This window comes from Microtus oregoni, unplaced genomic scaffold (assembly GCF_018167655.1).
Source record: "Microtus oregoni isolate MIOR12 unplaced genomic scaffold, Mior012 000004F_ref0000308, whole genome shotgun sequence".
NCBI lineage: Eukaryota > Metazoa > Chordata > Mammalia > Rodentia > Cricetidae > Microtus > Microtus oregoni.
Genome location: NW_024543063.1, coordinates 20,549,249 through 20,576,122, shown reverse-complemented (window position 1 = coordinate 20,576,122; position 26,874 = coordinate 20,549,249). Strand labels below are relative to the sequence as shown.

Here is a 26,874-nt window from a genome sequence, read left to right as displayed (position 1 = left end):
AATTCACACATCCATGGACACCTGAATTTTGGTAAAGAATCCAGAAATATACACTGGAAACAAAATAGAGTGTCTTCAATAAATGGTGCTGTGCAAACTGATGGCTGCATGTAGAAGCAATGCAAATAGACCCACAATTATCACCCTGCAAAAAACTCAAATGAATGGAAGACCTTAACACAAAACTAGACGCACTAAACATAATATAGGAGAACTGTTAGCAAAGGCACTAAGATCAACTAAATAACTAATTGGGAACTTCAAGGATGATGTTATTTGTAAAAAAAATGGTGGTCTACAGAATGGGAAGAGGTTTTTACCAATTACACATCTAATAGAACGGCTAATCTCTGAATCACATAAAGAACTCAAGAAAATATGTATCAAATAACCCAATTAAAATGGGGTATAGATCTGATCATAGAATTGTCAAAAGAGGAAACTCAGATAGCAGGTTGGGGAATGCTAAAAGAGACGTTCAATATCCTTAGTTGTCAGGAAAATGTAAATCAAAACTACTTTGAGCTTTCATCTTTTACCTGTCAGAATCACTAAAATAATTATTTAGTATAAATGACTTCTCATGCTGGCAAGGATGTGGAGTAAGGGTACCACTCAACCATCGATGGTGGAATTCCAAACTTGTACAGCCACTCTGCAAATTCACTGTGGTAGTACCTCAAGAAAAGCAAATCGATCTACAAGATTCTTACCACAAAGACATTTGCTCATTCATGTTCATTGCTGCTCTATTCATAATGGCTAAAAATTGAAACAACCTAGAATTCCCTCAACAGATGAATAGATAAAAGAAAATGTGGTATATTTATACAGCATACTCACCCATTAACAAGAATGAAACCCTAAAATTAACAGTAAATGGACAAAACTAGAAAAAAAAATCATTGCAAGTGAGGTACCCTGGACTCAGAAATTAAAATATGGTGTGTATTTGTTTATATGCAGATTTTTAGCTGCTAAGTCAATGGTAAAAAGCTAGAACCATAGAGGTTAGGCTTAGTGTAAAGGGCAAGGGAGGAAAGATATATCTCCCTGGAAAAGGGTAATAGAATAGATGGTTATATATGGACAGCGATGAGATGGAAAAGGAGAATCCAGTGGGGAATGGGAGGGAAGATGGGAATAGAGGAGGAAATTTGGATAAATACACTTTAAATTAATGGCCCTTTCAGGGGCAGTATGAAATCAAATATATTAGAAGCTCCCGAAAATAAATACCTATATGAAAGCAATTTAAAAGAAATTGCCAAATAATGGGTGAGAGAGAGCCCCAGTTGGGCATATCTGGTCTTAAAATGAAGCTTCCCATACCAGGAATGTTATTATAGGTTGTTCTCCACAAAACAATAGCCAAACTCTCTTGCTGAAGACAACACCTAACAGAACTCATTAAACATGAACAAGTCAAACTAGTGCCCACATTGAGCCTTAACTCCTACATGCTAGAATGTTCAGCACACAAAAGTATTCTTCACATTACTAATGGAATATTATAAACAACAATCCAGCTACAAACTCTCTGATCTACATTCGTATCCTACTTTCCAGATATGCTAGAGCAAGAATGCCACAAGGGTGTAGGAGTAAATATCCTATTCCACAAGATAGAACTTTTTCTATTAAAAAACAGCAATAAATTAAATACAAATGACATTCTGTTTTATTCATAGATCTGTTTGTTGCTCAGCCATCATCAGAAAAGCTTCCTCCTGAAACAGATAAGAACAAACACAGACATCCTCAGCCAGACAAAACACAGAGAATGAGAAACCTTGGAACGTTCAGCACTAAATGGGATGCTTCCATCAAGTTCCACTCCCCCACCTCAGGGCTCAGAGAACCTTCTGGAAGAGGAGGCAGAAAAGTGTAGGACATGGAGGGATGGGGACACAAAGGAACCAAGGGTCTCTAAACACAACAGGATGGACACACACATGAACTCAAGAAACTGGGAAACATGCAAAAGATCTTCATGTGTCTGTACCTGATGAGGTCCCAAAGCTGAAAGAAGTGGCCATGTGGTCCCATTCTTTGTCCAGAAGTTATGTCGTATTAATAACCACTTGAAATGAAAATTTAGTTTTTCTAAGGGAATAAGTATCACTATGGAAGCAAAACTACTCTGAAAGGTAGGCTGCATGTTCAGTAGTAGGTGGCCAAGAGAAAATAAGCTCAATGGTATCTTTAGAGGCTTCTTGTTGCCTAAAAATCATGTCCTATAAGGAATTAATGATTCATTTATTTCTTCTTTTCTTTTTATCTTATTTTATTGATAAACTTTTATCTCTGTTTACCCTACAGTTTTTTAAGTACACATTATAGCTTCCATTTAGTGTTTTTATGGAATTTCTGATTGTGCCATTGAGTGGATCTCTGAAACAATATCTGTTTCTTGTGTCTCCTTGAAGTTTTCCATTTCTTTATTTGTTTTATTCTATTTTGATGTGTTAATTTTAGTTTTATCTCATATTTTGTTTTATTTTATTATTACCCCTTACGAGCCTGTTTGTTTTCTAATGAGAATGAGAGAGGGAATGGATCCAGATGGGGCAGGGAAGGGAAAGAAGAGCTGGGAGGAACAGAAGGAGGAGAACCATAATCATCAGGATATATTATGTGAGAAAAAAATCAATTTTCAATAAAAGAAAAAATATTAAAATGAATAAAAAATATACTGTAATGGAGCTAAAATAACTCATTAAAACTCTGAAATATAAGTTACAAAAATTAATATTGGCATCTAAGGGAAAGAAATATCAATTCTGTGTTGCATGTTAATTGAGAAACACACTTTTCTTTTTCGAGATTGTAATGGTACAAGTTTAAAATTTTTTGATTTGTATTATTCAGTTAAATTAGCACGTACAGGGTGAAATAACATATTATAGTTTGTCAATTGGATCATTTCTTGCTGCCCATCTTGAATTTGTGTTTAATCGAGATTTAAAACACCCAAGAAATACAAAGGTCTATATAAACATAAGAATGAGCAAAACAGTCTCCTCTTTTAAATCATTCTGAATGGTTAGTACTTCATAAACAAAGCTGGGGCAAGAAACTGATGGAGGCACAGCAAACTAGCTGTCAGAAGATCAGGATTCCTGTGCCTTTCTTCACCATGCCTGTCCTCTGTGTACCTTAAGTGCTTGGCCTTCATTCTGTAGTAAAGATGCCTGAGAAAAGGCTTTATTCTTCAGAAAAGTTAATCTCCTGGAAGAGGTATTTGTGAAACTGAAAAGAATCAAGAAATAATACCATCGGAATTCTCTGTGAAGCCATACTGTGTGGCGGGCATGAAAGATGCAAAGAGAAAGAAACAGGAACTCAGGCTCTATAGGCTGTTTACACTCAATAGACTATAAAAGGTAATAAAATATTTTAAATAAACTGAATATTAAATCCAATGGAAAAATACACAAAATAGAGTTTAATCACAGAAAAAAAAATCCTATATAAATCATTACAGAGAAAGTAGGAGTTGGATTTAGACATTGTGGAAATAAAAATTTCCCATACAGAGTAATTTATTTAAAAAAAATCTCTAAAAAGGGAAAATTTTCCTCATAAGTAACGTAGGAGTAGAATTGGCTTATCTAGAGAAGCCCATATTTTACATCTGCTGTGAGCATCATGATTATGTTTTGAAGGTACACTGGAATCAGATTACAAAGGTCCATGCTTTTAATTTCACCTCTGGGTGAAGAGCACAGTGACATGATCTAATAACATCATGGGAATTGCATGTCAAGCAAGGGATGCCTGGAAAAAGCAAGGAGGGTTCACTTAAGAGGGTCAGACTGTGGGAAGACAGTCTGCCCTACAAATGTCCCTGTGAAAATGGTGGCAACCAGAGATTAGTAGAGATGTAAGTGAATGGGGATGATGAGACTCAGACAGAGGCCAGACAAACGTCAGGGTTGAGGCAAACAGAACAATCTAATAAAGCTTTATCACTTGAGCATCAAGATGAACAACATGGAAAAAATCTTGGGGTCAGTGTAGTCATGGGCAGTAGGAATCCTTGATGGTACCTCTAAAGAGATGCGTATGGATATTCAGTAAAGCATCTGGAGGGCAAGTGTAATTCATGGCTTATGCATTCAACACAATTAGAACGAGGAATGGGGGGGGCAAAGAGGACAAAAGAGCCTCAGTGTAACACAAACACACACACTCTCTCTCTATCACACACACACACACACACACACACACAATGATAATTAATGAAAAAAGAAACCATGAATTTGAAAGAGAGTAGGAAAGGTATATGGTACAGTTTGGAGTAAGGAAAGAGAAAGGCAAAATGATTTAACTATTTAACCTCAAGAAGAGATAATATTTTTAAAATGGTCTGAGACAACAGCAATAGGAAGAAGCCAGTATAAGACCATGAATGAAGTACCATGGAGAAATGTGGTTGGGTGAATGGTGAATTACAATCTCCAAAGCTAAAGGGAAATAGCAAAGCGTACAGATGGAGGATCACCACTGAGAAAGCACAATGAAGGCAATATTGTGGAGCAGGAATTTGGATATAGTGATATAACAGGTAAGAGCTTGGAGTAAGCATACACAGAAAGTCTTTTCATAGTCATCTGAGCAAGGAAGAAGGAAGAGATATAGCATCACAGTTAGCAGAGACCTCCTGGTTAATAAGTCAGCCCAGTCCCAAAGAGTTGGAGGAGAAATGCATTCCCAACCATTAGAAAGATTCCATCTCATTACTGTAGACTATAGACACAAGATTGAGGGCACTAGCAGACTCAAAAACCAGCTTCTAACAATGGTGGTTTGATGTGGGAGAGTCTTCTGTTTTGTGTTGATTTCATTGGTTAATAAAGAAACTGCCTCGGCCATTTAGTAGGACTGAAAATTAGGAAGGAGGAGTAGACAGAAAGAATGCTGGGAGAAAGAAGCCGAGTCAGTCAGTCGCCATGATTCTCCCACCCGACACAGACACAGGTTAAGATCTTCCCTGGTAAGCCACACCTCGTGGGGCTACACAGATTATTAAAAATGGGTTAAAGGAAGATGTGACAGTTAGCCAATAAGAGGCTAAAACTAATGGGCCAAGCGGTGTTTAAAAGAATACAGTTTCCGTGTAATTATTTCTTGGCATAAGCTAGCCAGGCGGCTGGGAGCCGGGCGGGACACAGCCCGCCACTCCACACTACTACAGAGTGGCTGTTCCTATTACAAAAGTGGTTTCAGTTCCTCTTAAGACCCAGGCACCACACGGAAATCTGAAGGAGTAGAGGGAAAGTGATGGTTTTGCAGAGATGATGGGGTAAAGAAGTGGATCTCAGTGGAAGGCAGGAAGTAATTACCATCATCCCTCCACTTTTCTTATGAAAATGATATTAATTAACAACTCATTTGCTTTCATGTAAATGCAAAGAAGATGTAAAGTGTTATCCAAGTCAGAAAAATACAGAGACCATGAGGAGAGTTAGAGCCCTCTCCATTCACTTCATGCTGCATGGGTCTGATCTTCATTTAGCCCTGATTGAGAACTGATATTTGGAGAGAGATAATAGTGGGTAATGGGGATAAGCATGATCATAGCACATTCTACATATGTAAGTAATTGTCAAAAATTAAGAAAAATGGTGCAATCATTGCAATTGAAAAGTCATATAACAAGATCACAAACTTTCATAATTATCAAGGTGCTATTGGCAGTCACACATAGATCAGACGTCACAGAGCATTGCTTACAAGACGCAGTTCCAAAATTCAGTAGTATGGAGTAACCCATGGACCAAAGCAGTAGGGAAGACAGTTCCTGCATTTAAAGGTGATGCTGGGTCAGCCTTACCTGGTCTGTAGCCATCTGGTGTGTTTAGTTTTTAGTGGGAAATGACTATTTGGTCAGGTAATATACTTGCTCAAGAGATTTTACAGATTAGCGATGTCAGCAGTGGGAGTTCCAGTTGTTTTGCCAGATAGATGCTGTGTATTATATGGATAAAAGGAAGGAATTTTCTCAGCAACCCTTTAACTTCTATGGCCATTCTGTAGACTTGTGGTTTATTTATTGTCTTCAAATCTACTTTCCAAATATTGACTTTTAGTATCCAATAATTGGACATTATGTGTGAAAGCAATACACATTTACTATTCCCTGTAATGCACATCTAATATCCCATGTAATACACATCTAATATACCCTGCAAAACACATCTACTGTCCCCTGCATCACTGAGCTCTCAGGGTTCCCTGCCACCTCTCAAGATTCCCACCCTCAGGGGCATACACCTTGTATGATTTCCTCTCTAAGAAGAACCTGGACTGTGACTGTGATGGTACTTTATGCCTATGATTAAGCTACAGGATATGCAAATCAACAAATTGATTTTTCACTTGTAGCAAAGGTTTTCAACAAGTGGACTGATTTAACCAGCCTTGAATAAATCTAGATGCGCCTCTACTATTCAGGTGAGATCTTCCAAAGAGCCAGGTCTTGGGGATGAAATTAAGGTGCGATGACCTAAATTTAGATCCTCAGAGTCTGCATAAAACCCAGTGCAGTGGCATGTGTTTGTAATCTGCCTACTCCTTTGTGAGGCGGTTAGACAGACATGGAAATCTTAGAAGGACATAGGTCAGATAACCTGGGAAACAGAAGAGATTCTTCCTCAAATAAGGAGAAAACCAGAAACACACGCACACACATAGCACATTATACATGCACACACCACAATACATAAACTTAAAAACAAAAAATATCAGGTGTCTCTGACAAAAAGGAATCAGCTGGTTTGGATTTGTCTGTTCTCTTGAACATGCAAGTGACTGCATGTTTTAAAATTGCATCAATATAATTTGTAATATAAACTTTAGCAGGAATCCTAAGCCTAAGATGAAACCCCTAATCATGTTGGTATACTTAATGACAGCACTGAGGGACCCTGAGCAGATTTGTCTAATGTATAATGCGAAGTAATAACACTGTGCTTTATTAAGCCATGATATTTGGGTGATTTGTTCCCAGCAATAGAAAATCCTTAAAAATCCATCCCCTCATCACAATAGACTCTCATCATTTGAGCTTGTTGACACATGGAAGAAGAAGCTATTTGTGTCAAGAGCACAGATCACGAACTCTTCTATGAGTCTGGGCACTGGGAAATGTTGTCAGTGGCATACTCAGTAGAAGATAGTGGAGTAGACCATTAATAAAGCAGCTAGTGTTTTGTGTTAGAGCCCCAGGCATCCAAGAACAGAGAGAAACACACAATGCACAAGGATTTGACTTACAAACGGTTTCATTCATGAGCCTTGGGGTTCATTTAGAGAGCAATCACACAGAGTAGTTGTACAGTCCCATCTCCATCTGAACAGGGCCTGACTGACAGATGGCTTTTACTCCAGGAAACCAATAAGCTTGTAATTCTGGCAACCTGGAAAAAGAAAACTGGGAAGCAAGACCTTTCATGAAGAACCGTCTTATGCTAACAGGATGGAGAGTTCTCTACAGGTTTCTTTCTGCTTTATTACTAAAAGCTAAGTGGGACTTAGTACACTTCTTAGAAGCATGCTGCGAAGAACAGGGGCCTCTCATTATGAGCAAAAAGACAGTAAGAAGGTCAGTGTCACTCATCCCAAGAACTTTATCAAGTCACAGCTGTATCCTTTACAGGAGCAAACACTCTTGGGAATTCTATGGGCTTTTACACACATTTTTAGTTTTGGCTAACCCACTCCCTAATGAAGGATATATAGGTAGGTAGGTAGGTAGGTAGGCAGGCAGGCAGGTAGGTAGTAGATAAATGGATGGGAAGATATTAAGTTGGGAGGAAAAACACCTGTAAATTCAGACAAGGCTCAGCAGATACTCTGAAGACTTAATCTTCCATATTTTCTGAGTCTATCTCATTTCCTCTGAAATCTTCATTGGGAAATGATGTGGGATTCCCCTCTATATGCTGGGAATATGTTTTATTATTATTGTTTAATAAATAAGCTCTTTTGGCCTATGGTGGGACAGAATATAACAAGGTGGGAAATTCAAGCAAAGAGAAAAAAAGGTGGAATCAGAGAGACGCTGTACAGCTGCCCAAAGAGCAAGATGTGAGGTAACAAACCATGAGCCTCGTGGTAAAATATAAAATAATAAAAACGGGTTAATTTAAGATATAAGAGCTAGCTAGTAATATACCTGAGTCTTTTGCCAAACAGTGTTGTAATTAATAAAGTTTCTGTGTGATTGTTTGGGTCTAGTCGACCGGGAAACTAAATCACTGTCTCCATTTACAGGGAAAGCCCAAGAAGACTTTGTATGAACAAGCTTACTCTGAGGAAAGAGGGGACACAAGGATATGGAGCATATAAGATGTGCTATACACGAGCCCAGCGCTCCTTGAATGAATCCACCTCATGCTTTCTGCCAACAGGTTTGCAGGATACCTGCTTTTCTGTGGCTAACTAACAAGACACAGATTTGTCTGTTCTTCTTCTTTTTTTTTTAAATCAATATTATTTCTTAACTCACCCTGTTACAAATCAGAACCCTGGGGACATTTAGAAACCAAAAGGCTAGCCTGCCTGCTCAGAAACAGGGATCTTGAAATTGCCAGCAGCTAAAGAAAACAAACACATGGATTAAAATGTGAGATACTTTCTTTCTTAGATAAACAATTAACTGCATAGAAAAATAAATAACTTCTACGGCTGTCAAGGCAGGTTTTCTAGTATCCAGAATCCTTCCTTAAATCATTGCTTGCTCTGTGATCTGAATCAGGTCAAAGAGACTAAGATGAAGAATTATACGCAAGGTTGATTACAAGTAACAGGATTACTTTTGTTAGTGAAATCCCAAATACAACATAATAGACATACTCAAAGTCTTTACTGAATACGTGAAGGTGTTAAAAAAATAACATTATGACAGAGTCTACTGTTCCTTCTCTGACAGCCTAAATGAAGCATCTTGTTTTGGTTTTTACGACACAGAAGTTCTTACTCATTGATTCTGAATCAGTGATACCTTCCAGATCATTAGAGATAACTTACAAACATCGCAGAAAGTATTCCCATTGCCATGTGTGGGTCAAAAAAATAATAATAATTCCACACTGGGTATAGAAGCCTATGCCTTTAATTCCAGATGTAGCTGTGGTTACAAAGGGAGCTCTAGGCCTGCTCAGGTTATATTAGACATTGACAAAAATTAAATAAATTAAATTAAATTCCACTAATCATTTCTGAAAGAGGGCATTAGAAACTGGTATGATTATAATAATTCAAAAAAATAGTTTCTCATTGTTTTGTAAAGAAATAGTCCTGGGGGATGTATATTAATATCTGAGTATTACAAGTAGATTATCATCCATATATATATATACATATATATATATATTATTTTTATTATTATTATTTTAACATTCAAATTATTTTAGGCCTGGGATTGGAGGGATGAATCAGTAGTTAGGAGTACTGGTTGCTCTTGCAAAAGCTCCAGGTTTCTTCCCAGCATCCACATGGCAACTCATGAGTGTCTATAGCTCTAGGTCCGAGTAATCCAGTGCTGTCTTCTGATCTCTATGGCACTGGGCATGCACATGCTATACACACATACAGGCAGGCAAAAACTTATACTCATAAAATGAAAATTGAATGAATAAAAAGATTTCCACTTTGTCATCTTACTGTGCAGATTTTTAATATGAATATATTGTATGATAGCTAAATTGAAATGACTGATTTGGATGACTTAACATAGCTTTTCATGGTGAAAACATTAACTCTGGGCTGGAGATATGGCTCAGTGTTTAAGAGCATGTGCTGCTCTTTCTGAGAAGCCAGGTTTAGTTTCTTGCACCCACAAATTCACTCACAACCATCCTCATCTCCAGGGAATGCATCCTGTCTTTCCCTTCCATAGTTGTTTCGGATATCTGTGATGGAAAAATTATTAATGACATTTAATATTGTATTAAGCTTATATTCCTTTAGCAATTTATTTTCATCATATACACCACTAACATTGACACGTCAAGTCATCATAAAGCTATGAGGGAGGAAAGTTACCATTTATATTTAGGTACCATAGATGTTATCTCAAAGTTTGCAAAAAGAAATCTTGTTTGGCACTTGCCTCTTGATTCTGTGAGCAATCTCTTGACTGTTTCCAGGCAGTGTTTCTCTTACTGTATTTAAAGAGGAGTTTGTTCTCTAAAGACAGGATAATGACAGAGGGGGAAACTGAATTGCTGCTTCTTTGGTTGAATGACTCACAAGAAGCAGCTCATATGACCTGTTGTTCTTCCTAGAGAACTCTTTTTCTTTTATTCCGTGACAAAAACAAACTCCCCAGAGACAAAAACAAGCAAGCAAGCAAGCAAACAAACAAAAACCCCAACCATATAAATATTTGTAGTTGGATAATTGCCAGTTTATGGTAGACAGTGGAAAACTTCTAGAGGGATTACGATGGTAGAAGAGCCTTCTCAAATGGCTAATGTATATTTGAATGTGATAGAACAACATTTAAATACCAAAGCTTACTCTTTGCATTCTGTGATTTTTGTGTGTTCAAATTTCATTCCTTTTCTTAATTCTGAAGAGCTATTTTTGCTTGAGTCCACTTCCTTTTACTTTTATTCACAAGGAAATCATAATCCTCTCTTTAAATAGCAGCTGGTTACCATGGAAATCATTCTAAGGCCCCTGAATCAATATTGTGATTTTGCTGACATTTCAGGTAAGAAGAAAAGACAGGCTAAGATGTATAAAAGTCACATTTTCTTCTGTTAGAATGTTGACAACACAGAGTTGGTAAAGAAAACATGGGCTCTACAAAAAGCCCCAATGAGATCCTGATAATTAAGAACTGAGGATTCATAAAATATCAGCCTACATATATAAATAATGTGAAATTTGAGTATGGATATATGTGCACACGCTCTTGGACTCAAGAGTTTTCCTTCCATCTCTCAACTTGGCCCTGATTCAACCCTGCCCTTACTATTCTATTAACTTATAGAAGACCATTGGGTGCATATGGCTTTGCAATTGTTCCTTTCTTATGAGCTCCAAAGAGAAAGGTAAATTTGCATAGCAAATGCTGTTTTGCCATTTATTGGATTTAAAGCATCATCACCCACACAGCTGAGGGTTTTCCAGTCCATCCTGAGAGATCCTTTCTGAAGAGAAATATTGAATTTGGGCTTAGTGGTCTGTAAGTCACAGACCCCCTCAAGTAACTTTTATGTCTAACTTTCTAACTTAAGTCCTTACCAGAGAAACCGAGTCACTTTCTCATGTCTGCCTTAAGAAACAAAAACAGTTGCTAATGGGCTATTCTCTGTTTGATAACTATCCCTGAGGAACCCTTGATGCTTAGTCAGTGAAGCTACCTGAGAGAGAATGTTGGTTTTCAGGATCTGGTCATTCAATGCGTTCCAAGTGGATGTAGATGTGTTCCATTTCAAGGTGATTGACAGTCATACAGGTATTGCTTCAAAGAGCAGGTGCTCACGACTGTGCTCCTAGTTTTACTCTGTGTATGCCACCTTCCCCGTCTCTTAGCAGGGCTTCTCCGATGTATGTGTACTGCGGTCCTTTTGTAGTTGGATGTGTGGCACACATGAATGTGTGGCACAGCCCTTTCCATCTCTGCAGCCTAAATTGTCTTGGAATTTTCTATTTTCAAGGCTTGGCTTGAACTTGTGGTCTCCCCGTCTAAGTCTCCAAAATGCTATGAGTGCACATGCCCCATCATGTACACCTTATTTAATTTTTTGAATAACTCTGGACTATGTTTAGGCCTTGTCACTCAGAGATTCTTGTCTTGACTCTTTAATTTTCTTTGGCAAGCAACCTAGTATAATCGATTATGTAGTTATAAAAGTAGAAAAACAGGATAGTTGAATGTAGACATAGGATCACACAGAATAAAGAGAAATGAAAGACACTGTGATTAAATATTTGATGAAACTTAGGGACAATGTTTAAAATTTGTAAAAGTCCCATCCCCCAGCTCGTATTAATAAAGAAACTAAACATCTGTTGCTTCTAAAAGCATAAACATGCTGTGCACAAGGTGCGGGACACACTTCTTGCTCAGAATCATGAGAAAAGGGATACAAACTCTAGGAGTGAACAAACAGAATATTATATTAAAGAGGGAAACCGTCTTTTTTAAAATTAAAGGATTCTTTTTCCAGGCATTGGTCTACACGATTTAACAATTCACTGAGATTATGTTTGGGCAGCCAGAAGGAGAAAGCTGTGAACAGAGTGGAGGAAAAGATGACATGCTACCCACAGGTATCTTATCTCTCAGACCGCATGTGAGCTCCTGGGCCAAGAGACATGCCAGAACCTTTGGGAAGAACTGGAAGTCTCATGTGGCAAAGAATTATCAGATGAAAATAAGATGCCACAGTTTCCTCTCATTACAAACAGACCTAAAATGTGGTACTCTGCTGTTCAGGGAAGCTACAAACTCAGGCATGGGCAGGGTAGAAGAAAGACCACAGGGCTAGGCAAATGTCTGCTGTTGACTTACCACTGGCTGCATTGGAGACCTTGAAGCATGCCTCACAGCTGACACACAAACTCTCAAATAGTTTGAAGCAAGGGGCGCAATGCTGTGTTCCCCAAAATTAATGTGTTAAAAACATAAGTTCAGTATGATGGTTTTGGGGAGGTAACATGGTGACTTGGGAAGGTAACAAGGCTCCAAGGTCAGAGCTTTCATAGACAAGATTATTTAATATTCTTAGACTCAGTGCCACGTCATACAAGGCAAAAATATCCAAGGACACGATTCCAAAGCCTTGAGGGGAGCTCTATTTCAAGATCACATTGGAACGTTCACCTGGTCTTGCACGAACAAGGAACTCAGGACCGCAAGGGGTGCACCCACACACTGAGACAATGGGGATATTCTATCGGGAACTCATCAAGGCCAGCTGGCCTGGGTCTGAAAAAGCATGGGATAAAACCGGACTCGCTGAACATAGCGGACAATAAGGACTACTGAGAACTCAAGAACAATGGCAATAGGTTTTTGATCCTACTGCAGGTACTGGCTTTGTGGGAGCCTAGGCAGTTTGGATGCTCACCTTACTAGACCTGGAAGGAGGTGGGTGGTCCTTGGACTTCCCACAGGTCAGGGAACCCTGATTGCTCTTTGGGCTGACGAGGGAGGGAGACTTGATCGGGGGAGGGGGAGGGAAATGGGAGGCGGTGGCAGGGAGGAGGCAGAAATCTTTAATAAATAATTAATAATAAAAAACTATTTATTAAAAATACATAAACATAAACAAATAAAACAGTGAAACCAATAAAAGTAAGAAATTAGAATAATAATAATAATAAAAGATCATATTGGCTCCTGAGCTTTTAAGCAGAGCAGGAGAAATGAATTGCCACTCTTCGTAAACCAGCCAGCCAAAGGCAGTTTGACAGCTGTGTCAAACCTCACCTTGTAAGCCACTTCAACCAAGAAGCTTTGGGGAAATGCTCAAGTAAGCCACTGGCTTCCTTATTCAAGAAGAACTAACGGATTTGTGAGATATTAGGCCAAATTTGTATTCATATATCCACAGTGGCTATGTTTGATTTGTGTATCTCATAGCTGAGGGAAAAATTACTATAAAGGAAGAAATAAGATTTACAAAGCAGAGAGTGAACTACTTAGCTGCTACTTATACACAAGGAAGGAAATGATGTAAAAATTGGTTATTTCTAAAAAGTATCATCATAAATTTTACCTCATATATTTCCCACATTAAAATCTCCACCATAAAATATTCCAAAAATCACCCAGCATGTCTTTTAACTATGTAAATAGCAAACTAATACAAGTAAGAAAATATAAAAAGTAGATATACATCTAGGCAAAACTAATTTTTGAATGATTGAAAGCCTTAAAGGGGCCATAGTGACGACTCATTACCTTGTCCATTTTTATTTTGTTTTTAACTGAGGACTGAATTTGGTGCCCTACCCATGCAACTGCAAGCCCTCCGCTACTGAACTGTATCACCTGAACTATCTGGGTTTCTCATTGAGCTTGTTAAGTACGATCAGGTGTCATTTGACACTACACCATAATGCCGCCAACCCTTAATGTTTCTTTCCTGGGACTCAGGAGAAGGAAACAGGTTCCCAGAAGCTGAAGCCCTTGGAGATGACTGGGAAGTGGGCGTGGTGAGTTTACCTTCTGGCCTCTCCAGAGGTCTCCCACTTTTACTGGCTGCAGTGCTGTTGACTGTCTCCGATGAAGTGCTAAGCTTGGTGCTGGGGTCTCGCTTGGGCTTGGGAGGTGGCTGTCTCCGGGATCCACAGCTACTGTCGTCCTCGGTGCCTCCGACGGAGTGCAGGGACTGAGATCTCACAGTGAATCCGCTGGAGCAGGGATGTGGGAGTCTGTCCTGTGGAGCAGGCATCGTCATGAACCCCATGCGGAAATGCTTGCCCGCGTAGCTGGCGTCCTGGCCTCGCCCTACTTCTCCCCCTATGCTGTAAGAAAAACCAGAGACCACTTGTGAGGGAAAAAGCAGCCAGGAAATACTTGAAAGCACAGACACCACTAGCCTTTTTACCAGAATTTTCAGAGGTGAACATTCTCACTGGTGAAGAAGTACATCATTTAACAAGGGGTTGACGCTTAACCAGTCTTAATTGACATGAAAACAGTCTATACTTTTAAGTCAAATTCTGAAAGTAAAGCCAAAACAGTTTGATTAGAATCAGAAAGTTTAGCGTGCATCTACAGACACCTTCACTTCCCGATGGACTTACTATCCTGTGGGAGAAAATCCTACATAACAGATTTTATCTTCAGCCACTCATTTTTTTTAAGAACTTGAAGTTGAACCTTGTCTCATGGCATGAACAGTAGACAAAAAAATTGGTGACAATATTCCCTAGACCAGTTCCTGTTGAGTGAATGGTCACCATTCTTTTCATCAAAACCATCCCTAAATTGTCTGCTTAATATGTTGAGAAAAATGGAATAAACATGAGCAGGAAAGGTTCTGTTATTAAGGACTGGAAAGAGAGAATAAAAAAAAAACAAAGGCAAAGACAGGGAGGATCAATAATGCTGCAGGAAGGAAGAGAGAACAGGGGAGAGAGGAACAAAGGAAAGCAGAGTGGAAGAAGGGAAAAGACTAGAAATGAAACCCGAAGATAGAGCAAGATGGGAGGAAGGGAGTGCAGGAGGAAAAAGGAAGGAGGGCGGAAGAAGGAAAGACACATCTAAGGAGGGAGACGGGAAGACAGTTGGATAGAGGAAGACAGGAGAACGAACAAGGGTAGTAGAAGAAGGGATGAGGAAACAACTTCCAAACTGAGGACTGAACTGTCTGTCCTTTGTTTTCTAGAAACATCCCCCATCTCATGATGTAAAAAATGTGGTACCAACAAGCAGCAAGCCCCACCTCACAGAGAAGAAGCATTTAAGGAAGTATAAAAAGACTTCATTCTGATGTGGCTCTACATCCTAAGTATTGAGGATGTAAAGACTTTTCAAATTTAATATGTTTTAGGTTTCACTAGGGAAAATATAAAGATTTAGTAAAATGTAGTTTGAAGTTCAGTTAACTACAAAGGAAATACTTCTTAGGGTATTTATACTATACACAATGGTGACTCTTTATGAAGAAAACACCATGAATATGTATGTGGATTTTTAGAGGAGAGAGTTTCCTGGAGCTTTCTATATCTACCAAACTCATCCACTAAAAGGAACAGCTAAAAGAAAATCATGTATGTAGTATTTGTATTTCACTGAAACATGTGAACTTATGAAGAGAAACTCAGCCTGTTGAATCTGCCATTCTAGTATACAGAATTATTTAGAAATAGTAAACTTTGATTTTATCTTGATTTTTGATGCAACTTAAAGTAAGATTTGAATTCTATTATTGTGTCTTTCATACCGTTATGATATTCATCATAAATTTAAGATTTCAGGCTGGGGAGTGTATCTCTACAGTAGAGCGCTTCTTTTACATGAAACTTCAACTTCAAACCCCAATAAATAATGTAAACAAATGAATAAATCAATTTTTGAAAAACAAATTCCAATAGGAACGATATTGAGAACTTTAAGTTTTCCATCTTCAACCAGGGCAGTGGTCCTTACCCTTCTTCATGCTGTGACCCTTTAGTACAGTTCCTCATATGGTGACCCCAACCATAAAATTATTCTCATTGCTACTTCATAACTGTAATTTTGCTACTGTTATGAATCATGATATAAATATCTGAACTGCTGAACTACTGACTTTTGAGACATACATGTACACTGTGGGAAAAGCCAGAAGACCCAACAAGATCCTTACAGTTTGAGTCTAGCATTTACTCACAAAAATAATTTGCTACTCAAACACAACTGTTATCTCTGCCATTTCTGGATTAATTCTTGGATTTAATGTTTAGACAGTGCATATGGCATCTTAGTAACATGGATAGCAAGGATAAAGCAGGGCAATGGACAGGGTAGACTCAGGAGGTTTCAGCATGTCAGCTAAGTGGATTTTCATATAGAGATAGGAAACAACCGGTTTAATGTTTCTGTGCATTTTAATTTTGTGTCTGCTTCAGGACCATCAATCAAGACACAAATGAGACACTTGCAGAGAGTGTTTTGTGGAAAAAAACCATTAAGAATTTCTGGGAAAATGGGCTTTGTGGTGGGGAGAGGAGAGCATATGGGAAGATTTCACTTGGTGATGACATGTCTTTGAAGATGAGATATTTGATTTTCTCTAGCTTTGCCTTAAATTATTTTCATCTGCGTGTCTCTTCCTCATTTCCGTTGTATCACTGAACAAAAGCTGCTTTAAAGATTTATTTAGACAGCTGCTTCTGTGCCAGGAACATGCTCACCTAGGGAGATCTATGCATGTGTTAATGCACACAGGCATTTATGAGACAGTTACTAGAAATAATTGTAGCAGCAATTTATCTCTTACCTTTGACCTAAATAGAGCCTGCACCTTTTCCCAGACAGATAATTAGCCCTGCTGCTTAGTGTCAGGATTACCTATTTATCGGCATGAAACAATTTTGTGTAATGCTGCTTTTGCTCATAAATATCCTGTTATGCACAGTAACACTTCTTCCAAGTGAAATACAATGCGTGCTTCAAACAATAGCAGGTATAAAGATGCGAGTTTAGTTTCACCTGGCAGTGCATACCTAATGAGAACACGGCTGAGCGTGAGTTACATGTACATAGGCCTTTGTTCAAGTCAAGGTTAAGGGCAAGCATTAAGCAGAATGACACAGTTTCTTGCAAGAGATTTAGCAGGGTGTTGAATCCAAAGGACACTGCAGATCATGCATTGAAGCTTTTAATTAGTTTCAGAATCTGCTGCATATCTCGTTTTTTTTTTCTCCATGCCTATTGTAAAATATCCCATCCTAAGGGTAACAGAATCACAACAGTAGAATTACATCAGTGTCTATCAATACAATCTATGAGTTTGGGCCTTTATAACTTCATTCATTTATTTCTAATGCTGTCAATCCAGAACCCTAAAAAAGAGGTATCCATCATAGAATAGCTGTTACAAAGTGTCAAAAGAAATAAATGAAAGGCAAAAATGCTACAGACTTAGGCAGATCTATTTGGGTCATCATGAAGTAGCAATGGTTCATTAGTTGTAGCTTCAGCTCACATTCTGTCTTCATTCTACAATCAGCCACTTTGAGTTATGATGTTCTTCTGACATAGAAAAAGCAGCCATGACTAAAACATAAAGACCCCCCCCCCCCACGACTGTTGTTCATATGTGGTGTGTAAGCTTTGGTTTACATTCTGCTAATTACAACAAGAGATACATTCTGCAAGAGGAAGATGCTGCAAGTGATATTGCATTGTGTGGGTATGCATGCCTCTCTCTTAAGTAGGAAATTAAGCACCTCATGTGATAGCTACAGTAGTGTGTGGTTGAGATCTTCTTGATGAGAAAACGTACCATGGTGTGTGAAGTGTGTTGGGGAAATAACCACTGGTCCCTAGAAGTTTGGGGTGTGTTTCCAATTTGCTGTTGATTGGCTGTGTTCTCGAAAACACACAGATGTTGGAAATATAATCCCCAATTTAACCGTGATGGTAAGTAAAGACCAGTCATAGATATTTCATCAGAATGTATTCATTCATATGAAAGGATTTATGCTCATTATAAAAGGGCTGAAGGTTTGCAGTTTAACATCTTATGATCTTTGATATTTTTTCCCATGATGCGTTAAAGTTATAAAGAAACCAGAAAGCCCTCACCATATGCAGCCCTTTGATTTTGGACTTTCCAGTCTTTACAACCATGAGCCAGTCTGTGTAAACTCCAGCATTAATGGGAGACTCTGTCTCCAAAAAAAGGAAAAAGAAAGACACACACACACACACACACACACACACACAGACAGACAGAGAGAGAGAGAGAGAGAGAGAGAGAGAGAGAGAGAGAGAGAGAGATGCAGTGATAGAGGAGGACCCCAGATATTGACTTACGGTCTCCACAGATGCAGGCCTAGGTGAGTCCACATACACATAATGCCACACAAATAAATCAAACAGGAAGCATCCATGTAGTGGACAAAGCCATTGACCTTGAGCCCCGAAAACAGAGAAGATGGCTTTTCCAACCAAGCAGAGAAAAATATACTTGGAACATGGGTAACCGATAGTTTTGGGTGTTCCTTAGAGTTTTGGTTGTGAGTCTCTTCCTTTAATAGCTGAGCTATCTTTCCAGCCCTTTGGGTGTCTCTTGATACTCCCTTGCTCACTTGTGACTTTGAGATGTCACATGCAGCAATCTTGGTTCACAGAGGTTGCTGTCACAAGACGTTCCAACTTCTCCTGAAAGAGACTAATCTTGTGACCATCAAGGCCAGAAAATGTATTCACGAGGGTCTGGTTAATTAACGACTATGCACGAGGGATTGGCTGCATGTAAGCTGCAGCCTCCATGCTTGCTGCAGTGACTGTGAACACAATTTATCACACTGACTGCATCCTTTTTTATTGTCACGCAGGAGGAGTCAGATGGGAACTAGCAAAGTACTGTTGGGTCACTTGGGCTGCGTCTTGGGGAAAACAAAAGGCAGCTTTGCAGGTGTATAGCTCAGATAGGCTTCAAGAGGAATTCTTAGAGGTGAGCAGCTCCTTCCAAACATCCGGCTATAATATTCAAACCACAGTGACACGTAAGATGTGAGAGCTTGCTTCTGCCCCATATGGGGAAATCCGTGTCTCTGGGTTCCCATAGCTACAGCACCATCTCAGGTTCTTTCTGTCCGATTGCCTCTCCTTCCTATTCTCCTTTTGTAGATAACAGAAGGCTACCAAAGCCAAGCCTTGCCTCTCCACCCCTGTATCTCCTTCATCTCTCTCAGACAGGTTCCTCATTAAAACTCAATATACGCTTCCTTGGGGACTCTGATCTGATATGACATAGTGAAGCCAAACCATCTTCAGGTTTTACACAAAACTTTACAAAATTACCATATTCAATAGAAAAAGACAGTTTGGAAAGGTAAAAGACTGGAAACAACTGTGCCTCCACTAAATCAGGCCAATGACATAAGCACAAAGACACTCTGGGGTGTTTGAAAGTGACCTATGGCTTGTTATAAAATAATTAAAAAGAAATAAAGACTTTGATCAATTTAAATTTTGCTATATTAGGGATTAACTGTAAGGCTTTGTTTATGCAAAGTCGGGACTCTACCCATAAGTAGAAGGTGCAGCACTCATTATAATACTAATGTGCACAGCCCTGAATGGATACTAAAGATGCTAATGATATATATGACATATAAAGTCATATATAGAACTACGAGTAACAGAATTTGGGCAGAAAAGCATACACTAGACAGATGAACCTTAAAGCCTCCATACTGCAACATAAAAGCACCGGCACTTTGTACAGCGTTACTATTAGAACCAGTAAACTTTCTTTGTGCTGGTCCTCCTCTTTCTTGGAGGCATACCTTTTCATAATAACCATTCTACTTCTGACGCAGCTGAGTGATTATTCAGTCTCTCAACTGGGGACACAAGAACCTGGAGCCCCTCGGAGAGATCTACTGAACCCCAATGTCTATCACTGCTAGTACAACCTGTGAAACTCGGAAGCCAAATGAGGAACAAAGAGAAAACCTACAAACAAATGTGAGGCTCAGAAAGGAGAAATGCTTGTGCAAATAGGTCACTCCCCTGTTTCAAACTGAACAGATAAACGATGTCGGGTGGGTGAGGAGCCAGCTCTCCTGTAGGACTTCTTTCTCCAAGTGAAAGCGACGTGGGCTGAAGCAAAAAGTCATTTGCAGTAAGACACCAGCACTCAAGATAGACTAAGCCTGACACATCTCATGTTATAAAAATAAAAAACAAGTTTCATAATCTTGAATTTAAACAAGTCTGTTTCTTCTCACACAGTGGAAGTGAGGGAAGAGGATCAAGTTGTCTTTCATCAGTATGACCACTATAAAACATGGAGAATAAAATGTGACTTTATTTATAAAATGTAGCAGATTTTTCTATAAATAATGGGTCACATGCATTTAAACTTCTACCCTGTAGCAGTTAATTTTAATTGTCAGCTTCACAGGACTTATAATCACCGTGGAAACAAATCTCTGGGCATGTATTTAGAGGAGTGTTTCTTGAATATGCTAATTGAGGTGGGAAGTCCCACCCTAACATGTGGGCAACACCATTCCTTGTGTTGGAATTCCCCAATAAATAAAAAGCAGCTGCCTCATGCTACGGCCACCATGACCATGACTTCCTTCCCATCATGCACTGTACTCTGGAATTATGAGCCAATACTTCCTTAAGTAACCAAATATTTTCTTACAATTATATGATAAGTGACTAACACACACACAATGATGGAGCTATTGACTGACGGACAAACCTAGACATCTGAGTGATATATAGACATACACAAACATATACACATGTGTGTGTGCACATATATAAACATATATACATTATGTGTGTAAGTGTTCATTATATATCCTAAGATGTCTCACTCAGTAACGGCATATCTTTAGGTCCTGAATTTTTACAAAACCACTTTTTAAAATTTATTAAATACTAGTATTTGTTCACCCATGCCTGTTTGCACCTATGAAGTACCAGAAGCAACAATCTGATGTATAGTACATAGTCTATAATCTTAGCTTTAAAGTACTTTCTTTTAAGCCCTATCCTACTGAATTATCTTCATAAGGTCATCGCTTGCTTGGTAAATCCACATGTATAAAGTGCAGAATATGGTACCACAGAATGCAAAAAAAAAAAAAACTTTCATGAAAAGAAAATTGAAACAAAGTCCTATATTTTTTTTAATTTATTTATTTATTAAAGATTTCTGTCTCTTCCCCGCCACTGCCTCCCATTTCCCTCCCCCTCCCCCAATTAAGTCTCCCCCCCCCCTCAGCCCGAAAAGCAATCAGGGTTCCCTGTCCTGTGGGAAGTCCAAGGAACCCCCACCTCCATCCAGGTCTAGTAAGTTGAGCATCCAAACTGCCTAGGCTCCCACAAAGCCAGTGCGTGCAGTAACAACTGGGAAAAAGGAAAGAAAGGAATCCTAGTCTCTTTGCCCATGCATCCATGGATTGTTTTTAGTCTATCTAGAAAACCAGTAAGCAAGCGGAGGGGCTAGTGAAGTATTTGCTGACTTTAGAAGATGCTTTCTGCAAGGATTCTGTAGAGCTAGGCTTGGAAGGGCATTTCTGAGACTGATTCCAAATCTAATGTATTTCTACCTTTGTGAACACCTGAGACACTGGGACATTGTTTGCTATGTGTGTCTCTAGTAACAGCACTAGGACACTTCTGACCAGAAAGAAAATGAATGCATTTGAAAGGAAAGAAGCAACAGGTCTATAAAAGACAAGTTTGCCTGGTGGGTAAGTTGTTCACTACCCTAGTTTGAAAGGGCTTCTTTCCCATTAGGTATTTCACTGTGAATGAGTCATGAATGCTAAAGTACCAATCCTCTGACTTCATTTAGGTAAGGATCCTAGAGAGTTTGCATTTGATTCATTCTTCCTCTTGCCTTCTCTCTGTCTGCACAAGACTAAAGGCTAACCCTGTTTTTTTGTGTGAGTCACTGCCTAGCCCACTCTAACCTGATCAAGAACTGGGCCTCCTCCTTGTGTGATCTACAGCTGCACTGGTCTGTGTTTAAGAAAATTGGACATAGATAGAGCCATGAGGCTAATACCTCATATACAGATGGGTAATGCCTCAAACCAAAGTCAGACAAAAACAGAAATGGTTAATCATTTCTGCCTCAATGTTTGGCAACTGATAATGGGGTAAACTCATATCTCCATAGTCTGTGTACCCAGACAGGACTGGGAAGCATGGTGGCTGCTCCCAATCACTCACCTACAGCTTCGTGAGAACCCCTTCTCATTCATAGCTGCAGTTACTAGCTGTCTTAGTTTCTTTTCCCATTGCTGTGATAGGCTACTATGAGGGAAGCAACTTCAGGGAGAAAGGGTTCATTCTGGCTTACAACTCCAAGTATGGCCCATTTTTGTGGAGGAGCTAAGGGAGTAGGAACTTGAGTTTGTGTCTGTAATTAGGAAACAGAGAAAAATGAATGCATATTCAGGATCCCCATAGAGAATAGCAAGACCCACAGTGAGTTAGTCTTCCCATGACACTCAATAGAATCCGGACAAAGCCAAAGATATACCCAGAAGCTAATTCCTAGGCTATTGTAGATCTCAAAAAGTTCTCAACAAGTAGCCACCATATTAGTAAATCCTTGCTCAATGAAGAGAAAAGAAACAATGCAAGAAAGTTTACCTAAAAAATAGCCAAATGGAGAGCTTCTAGAGTTAACATATGCCATTTATTTAGAGGGTTAATATTTTCCCCTCAGGCCAGATTGATAGTAGATCTTCTAGTCACCACAACCAGACTAGGGCTTGGCAAATGCTTCATCTTGGGCAAATCATGGTGGACCCCAATCACTGTGTTGAAAGTCATGAACTTTGTTTTGCATCTGGAAGGAAATTAATGGGATCCCATATTCCAGCATTCTACGGATCCTGAATCTAGCTCTGCTGGAGGCTAGATCAAACCTAAGACTCTTTAGGCATGCCATCTGCTATTTTTTTTTTCGTTGAAGCAATCATGTTGAAGTTTCCTAGTGTCTGTGTTCCAGGAAGTCCTAACTGACACAAGATGATTTTTTCCAGACACTTGTCACTAAGGAAAGGCTAATAACAAAAAAGGCAACTGGTATCATAAATGAGCCAGAATGAGAAGAAGCAGAAAAACAAAACAGCTTCTAATGCATTCTCCAGAAGCATTCTTGCTGTTTTAACACTAAGCATAAAAATAATTAACTACCTGGTACATTTGCCCTGTATATGTTTTTTAATCACGCAGTCTGCTTTGATGTGGAAACTTGACTCCTGTAAAATTAAGTTGTGCTCATATTTTCTTCCAAATTATTCACTCACCATTACCCATAACATCTTCCCTGAGACCCACTTGCTCATTCAAAGGTAAACTCGTGGCTTTCTTGCCTTAGGCTCAAATGTTCATATCCTCTATGATATCTGTTTTCTGCTTTTTTTGCTTCTAATATCTTTACTCTCCTAGGTTCTTTTCCAGACATCAATTTCCTGTGTCTGGCTGTTTGTTGATGCTTCTTGGAAGCTTAAGCCAGGTGTTAAAATGAGGTTTTTATTTTTCATTTCATTCACTGTCGTAATAAACTATTAGAGAAAAGATAAGATAAATCAAGGGAAAAAAACACAAAATAAAACAGAAAAAATGTCACGAAGATAGGAAATTGTTACCATTAGTTCCATGTGTATTATTTAACATTATCAAGCATGAAATTTCTTTCTCCTTGCTAGAATATTTCAACTACATGCAAAAATTTTGTATCTTAGAAAGAATAAAGAATATACATTCATCTGTCTATTTAATACATATCTAAATTTAGGTAAGAGGTATGTATTTCTCAATTCTCAATTATTGATATTTATATAATGACTAGATATTTTCCAGGGTTGTTATGATACATTTAAATGGCACAAGACAATTATGAATTACCTACCAAGGTTTCTGGTATAGGTGCTAGCAAATGAATGTTGTGCCGATCTCAGTCTGCCAAAACTCATAATCTGATGCTAACCTCCAGATTGAAGCATTTGAAACTGGTAGATAACTGGGTTCAGAGAATGGATATCTCTTATGTGGGATTAATGTTCTAGTTAAAGAGACCTGAATATTTCTCCCTCAATGCTTCTGCCATGTGAACATGTAGTAAAATATAAGCTTTCTGTGGACCAAGAAACAGGATCTCTGTGAACCAGGAAGCAGGATCTCTGTGGACCAAGACTTCTGTGGACCAGGATGCAGGCCCCCTCTGTGATCCATCCAGGGAGCTATTTATGAACACTGAATCTACTAGAGACATGATGCTGGGTTTCCCAGCCTTCAGTACTGTGCAAAATAAACCTGTTTATTCTTTTCTCTTCTTCCTTCCTTCCCTCCTTCTTTTCTCGCTTTTCTTAGTACCTCAGGAAGACTGAGAGTCTATGCATATGTTATACAAGTCTCTAACATTTCTCTCACTCATTCAGAACTTCTGAAGAGTCAGGCCTATGATACGGTTCTTATTTAAGGTAGAGAAAATTCCACTGATCGTCTTTAAGACTTACTGAAAACATGACAAGTGCTTTTAAGATTAACATATGTAATTACCTATGGCACTTCAGAATCTAAAATTAAAACATTACTTATTTCCATACACAATTAAGATCTCCATGCTTCTTAAAGTGCTGTAGCTTGAAGAAGAGACGATACATGGAAAATAATTTGTGTATTCAGTTTAAAAGTTCACATCATGGGAGATCTTTTCCAGCAATTTGACCCAAAATGAGGAAGTTCTGAAAATTTTTATTTTGTGTAATAAAAACCAACATAAACTTCAAATATTGTTTGAGAGCCTGCCAATTTTCTAGAAATAAGCTGGGCTAGCCATATGTAGCTTTCTTTTCCATTCTAGAAGCAGAAACTAGAATGAGAATGTTAATGTAATGGCCTTGAACTTCCTCTGCAGAAGTAGCTAATTTAAGGCATATTTGAAGTGCTATAATAATTGGTTAGACTTGCTAGAGTATAATTTTTAATCAAATGGGACAACTCCATTGGGTAACTTATTTCAGTTGTTATGTATTTACCAAAGGAAGATACGAATCCACATCACATTTGGCTGGGCAACAAATAAAGGTGATTGGTCAATAACCTCAGGGAACAACAGACTATAGAGCCAGCATGAACTCAGCATCTTGTGGCCAGGCGTGCTCTTAGAGGAAGGAACATGTACATACAAGGAAAGCAAGCCTTGAGGCCTTAACCACCACTGCGAATCCAGGAAATCCCATGACAGGAAGTGGCTTTTCGGCTCATGCAGATCATGAATGAGACTTCTCTGACACAGGCATTGGAATCAAGGGAGCTCGCAAACTGTGGCAGGGCTAGTCAGGCAGAACTTCATGAGACCTTGCTGCCTTGTCATTCTGTTGCTAGCACAGAGCTGGGCTAAAATGGACAATCATTATGTATACACTAAATGGATGAATGAGTAGATACATATTTTGGAATAGTCAAAAACAAGTCATAGGAGTCATAACCAATGAGTTATGTGTTGTTTTTACTTAACAATATTCTTTATTCCTCCCTGTCCCTCAGTTGTCACTTTCTCCATTAATGACAGAGAAGAGAGAAAGATCTCTGAGTGCTCACTTGCTGTTCATCTTCTCTTAGGACCAGTGACTTCACCGCAGAGATAAGCATAATCCCTTCCTCTTCATCCCTCTTGACCTGCTTTGGGTTTACAGCACTCATCACTCCAGGACAAAATTAATGTCATTGCCACGTAGTTGATCTTCCCCTAAGTGATGCCAGATTCCTACTTCCAAAGGTAAATTTGTTCATGTCGCTCTAAGTAAGAAGCCTTGGAGGGCTTTTCTCTTTCTTTGGCATAAAAATTCACACTTTTCTGTAATATCTGAGGCCTTTTAAGAGATGGAACCCATCGTTTCCCCCATCTTGCCCCTAAAAATCTTCTAACATAATGTATTCCCACTCGACCACTGTTTCAGCCAGTTAATAGAGAGAACATCCAGGCTCAACCAGTTGTCAAAGTTTGAGCCTAAAACACAAAAGATCAGGTCATTTATGACCTCAGCTAGCAGTTGCAAAACCCGCTCTGATGTTCCTTTTGACTAAATTATTTGTAGGATTTTGTCCCAATGTAGTTTCTTTGAGGAACCTTTCCATCTTCAGAAGGGTTTAGTCAAAGCTAAACTCTGTATCTACTCCCTGCTCTGCCAGAAGATTCTGCTTCTTCTGTTTGGAGACAGAAACAACCCAACTATCCTTGTTTCATTTCTCAAGTTCTCTGGGTCTTAAATGCCAGCACACAACTCCACTTTATCACCTCCTTAGCTGGTGTCCTCCACTCATCATCAAGCCCTCTGCGAGCATTATTTCAGCAAATAGGTAGGAAGATACAATTCCAGAGGCAAAGGGGACTAGTGTCATCCAAGAAGCATACTAGCTATTTTCAGAACCATCCTGGTTTAAAATTCATTGGTATTGGCACTCTCCAACCGTCATTGAAAAGGAGCAGTGATGGCTCTGCTCTGTGAGGCATGCAGGATTAGTCAATCATTATTTTATCACTGCAAAAGTTGTATCTTCAAAGGCTGCTTCCCATATCCCAGTGGCAAATTTGCAAACTTAACACACCTAAAATTCAAGCTCTGCTACGAACTATATCTGTGTCCTCGGGGCCATTTTTTTTTTCAGTGTTACTTTCCTTATCTGGAAATGAA

The 26,874-nt window shown here is 38.9% G+C and overlaps 1 protein-coding gene across 2 annotated transcripts in view; it reads right to left on the bottom strand.

Annotated features, from left to right (window-relative positions):
• The window catches only part of Nyap2 (neuronal tyrosine-phosphorylated phosphoinositide-3-kinase adaptor 2), a 248,610-nt gene that overhangs the window by 123,610 nt on the left and 98,126 nt on the right, over nt 1–26,874 (bottom strand). For both annotated transcript variants that reach the window (XM_041650503.1, XM_041650505.1), the window contains exon 4: nt 14,195–14,496. In XM_041650503.1, the coding sequence (XP_041506437.1) occupies nt 14,195–14,496 (302 nt within the window). The remainder of the gene's footprint in view (nt 1–14,194; nt 14,497–26,874) is intronic.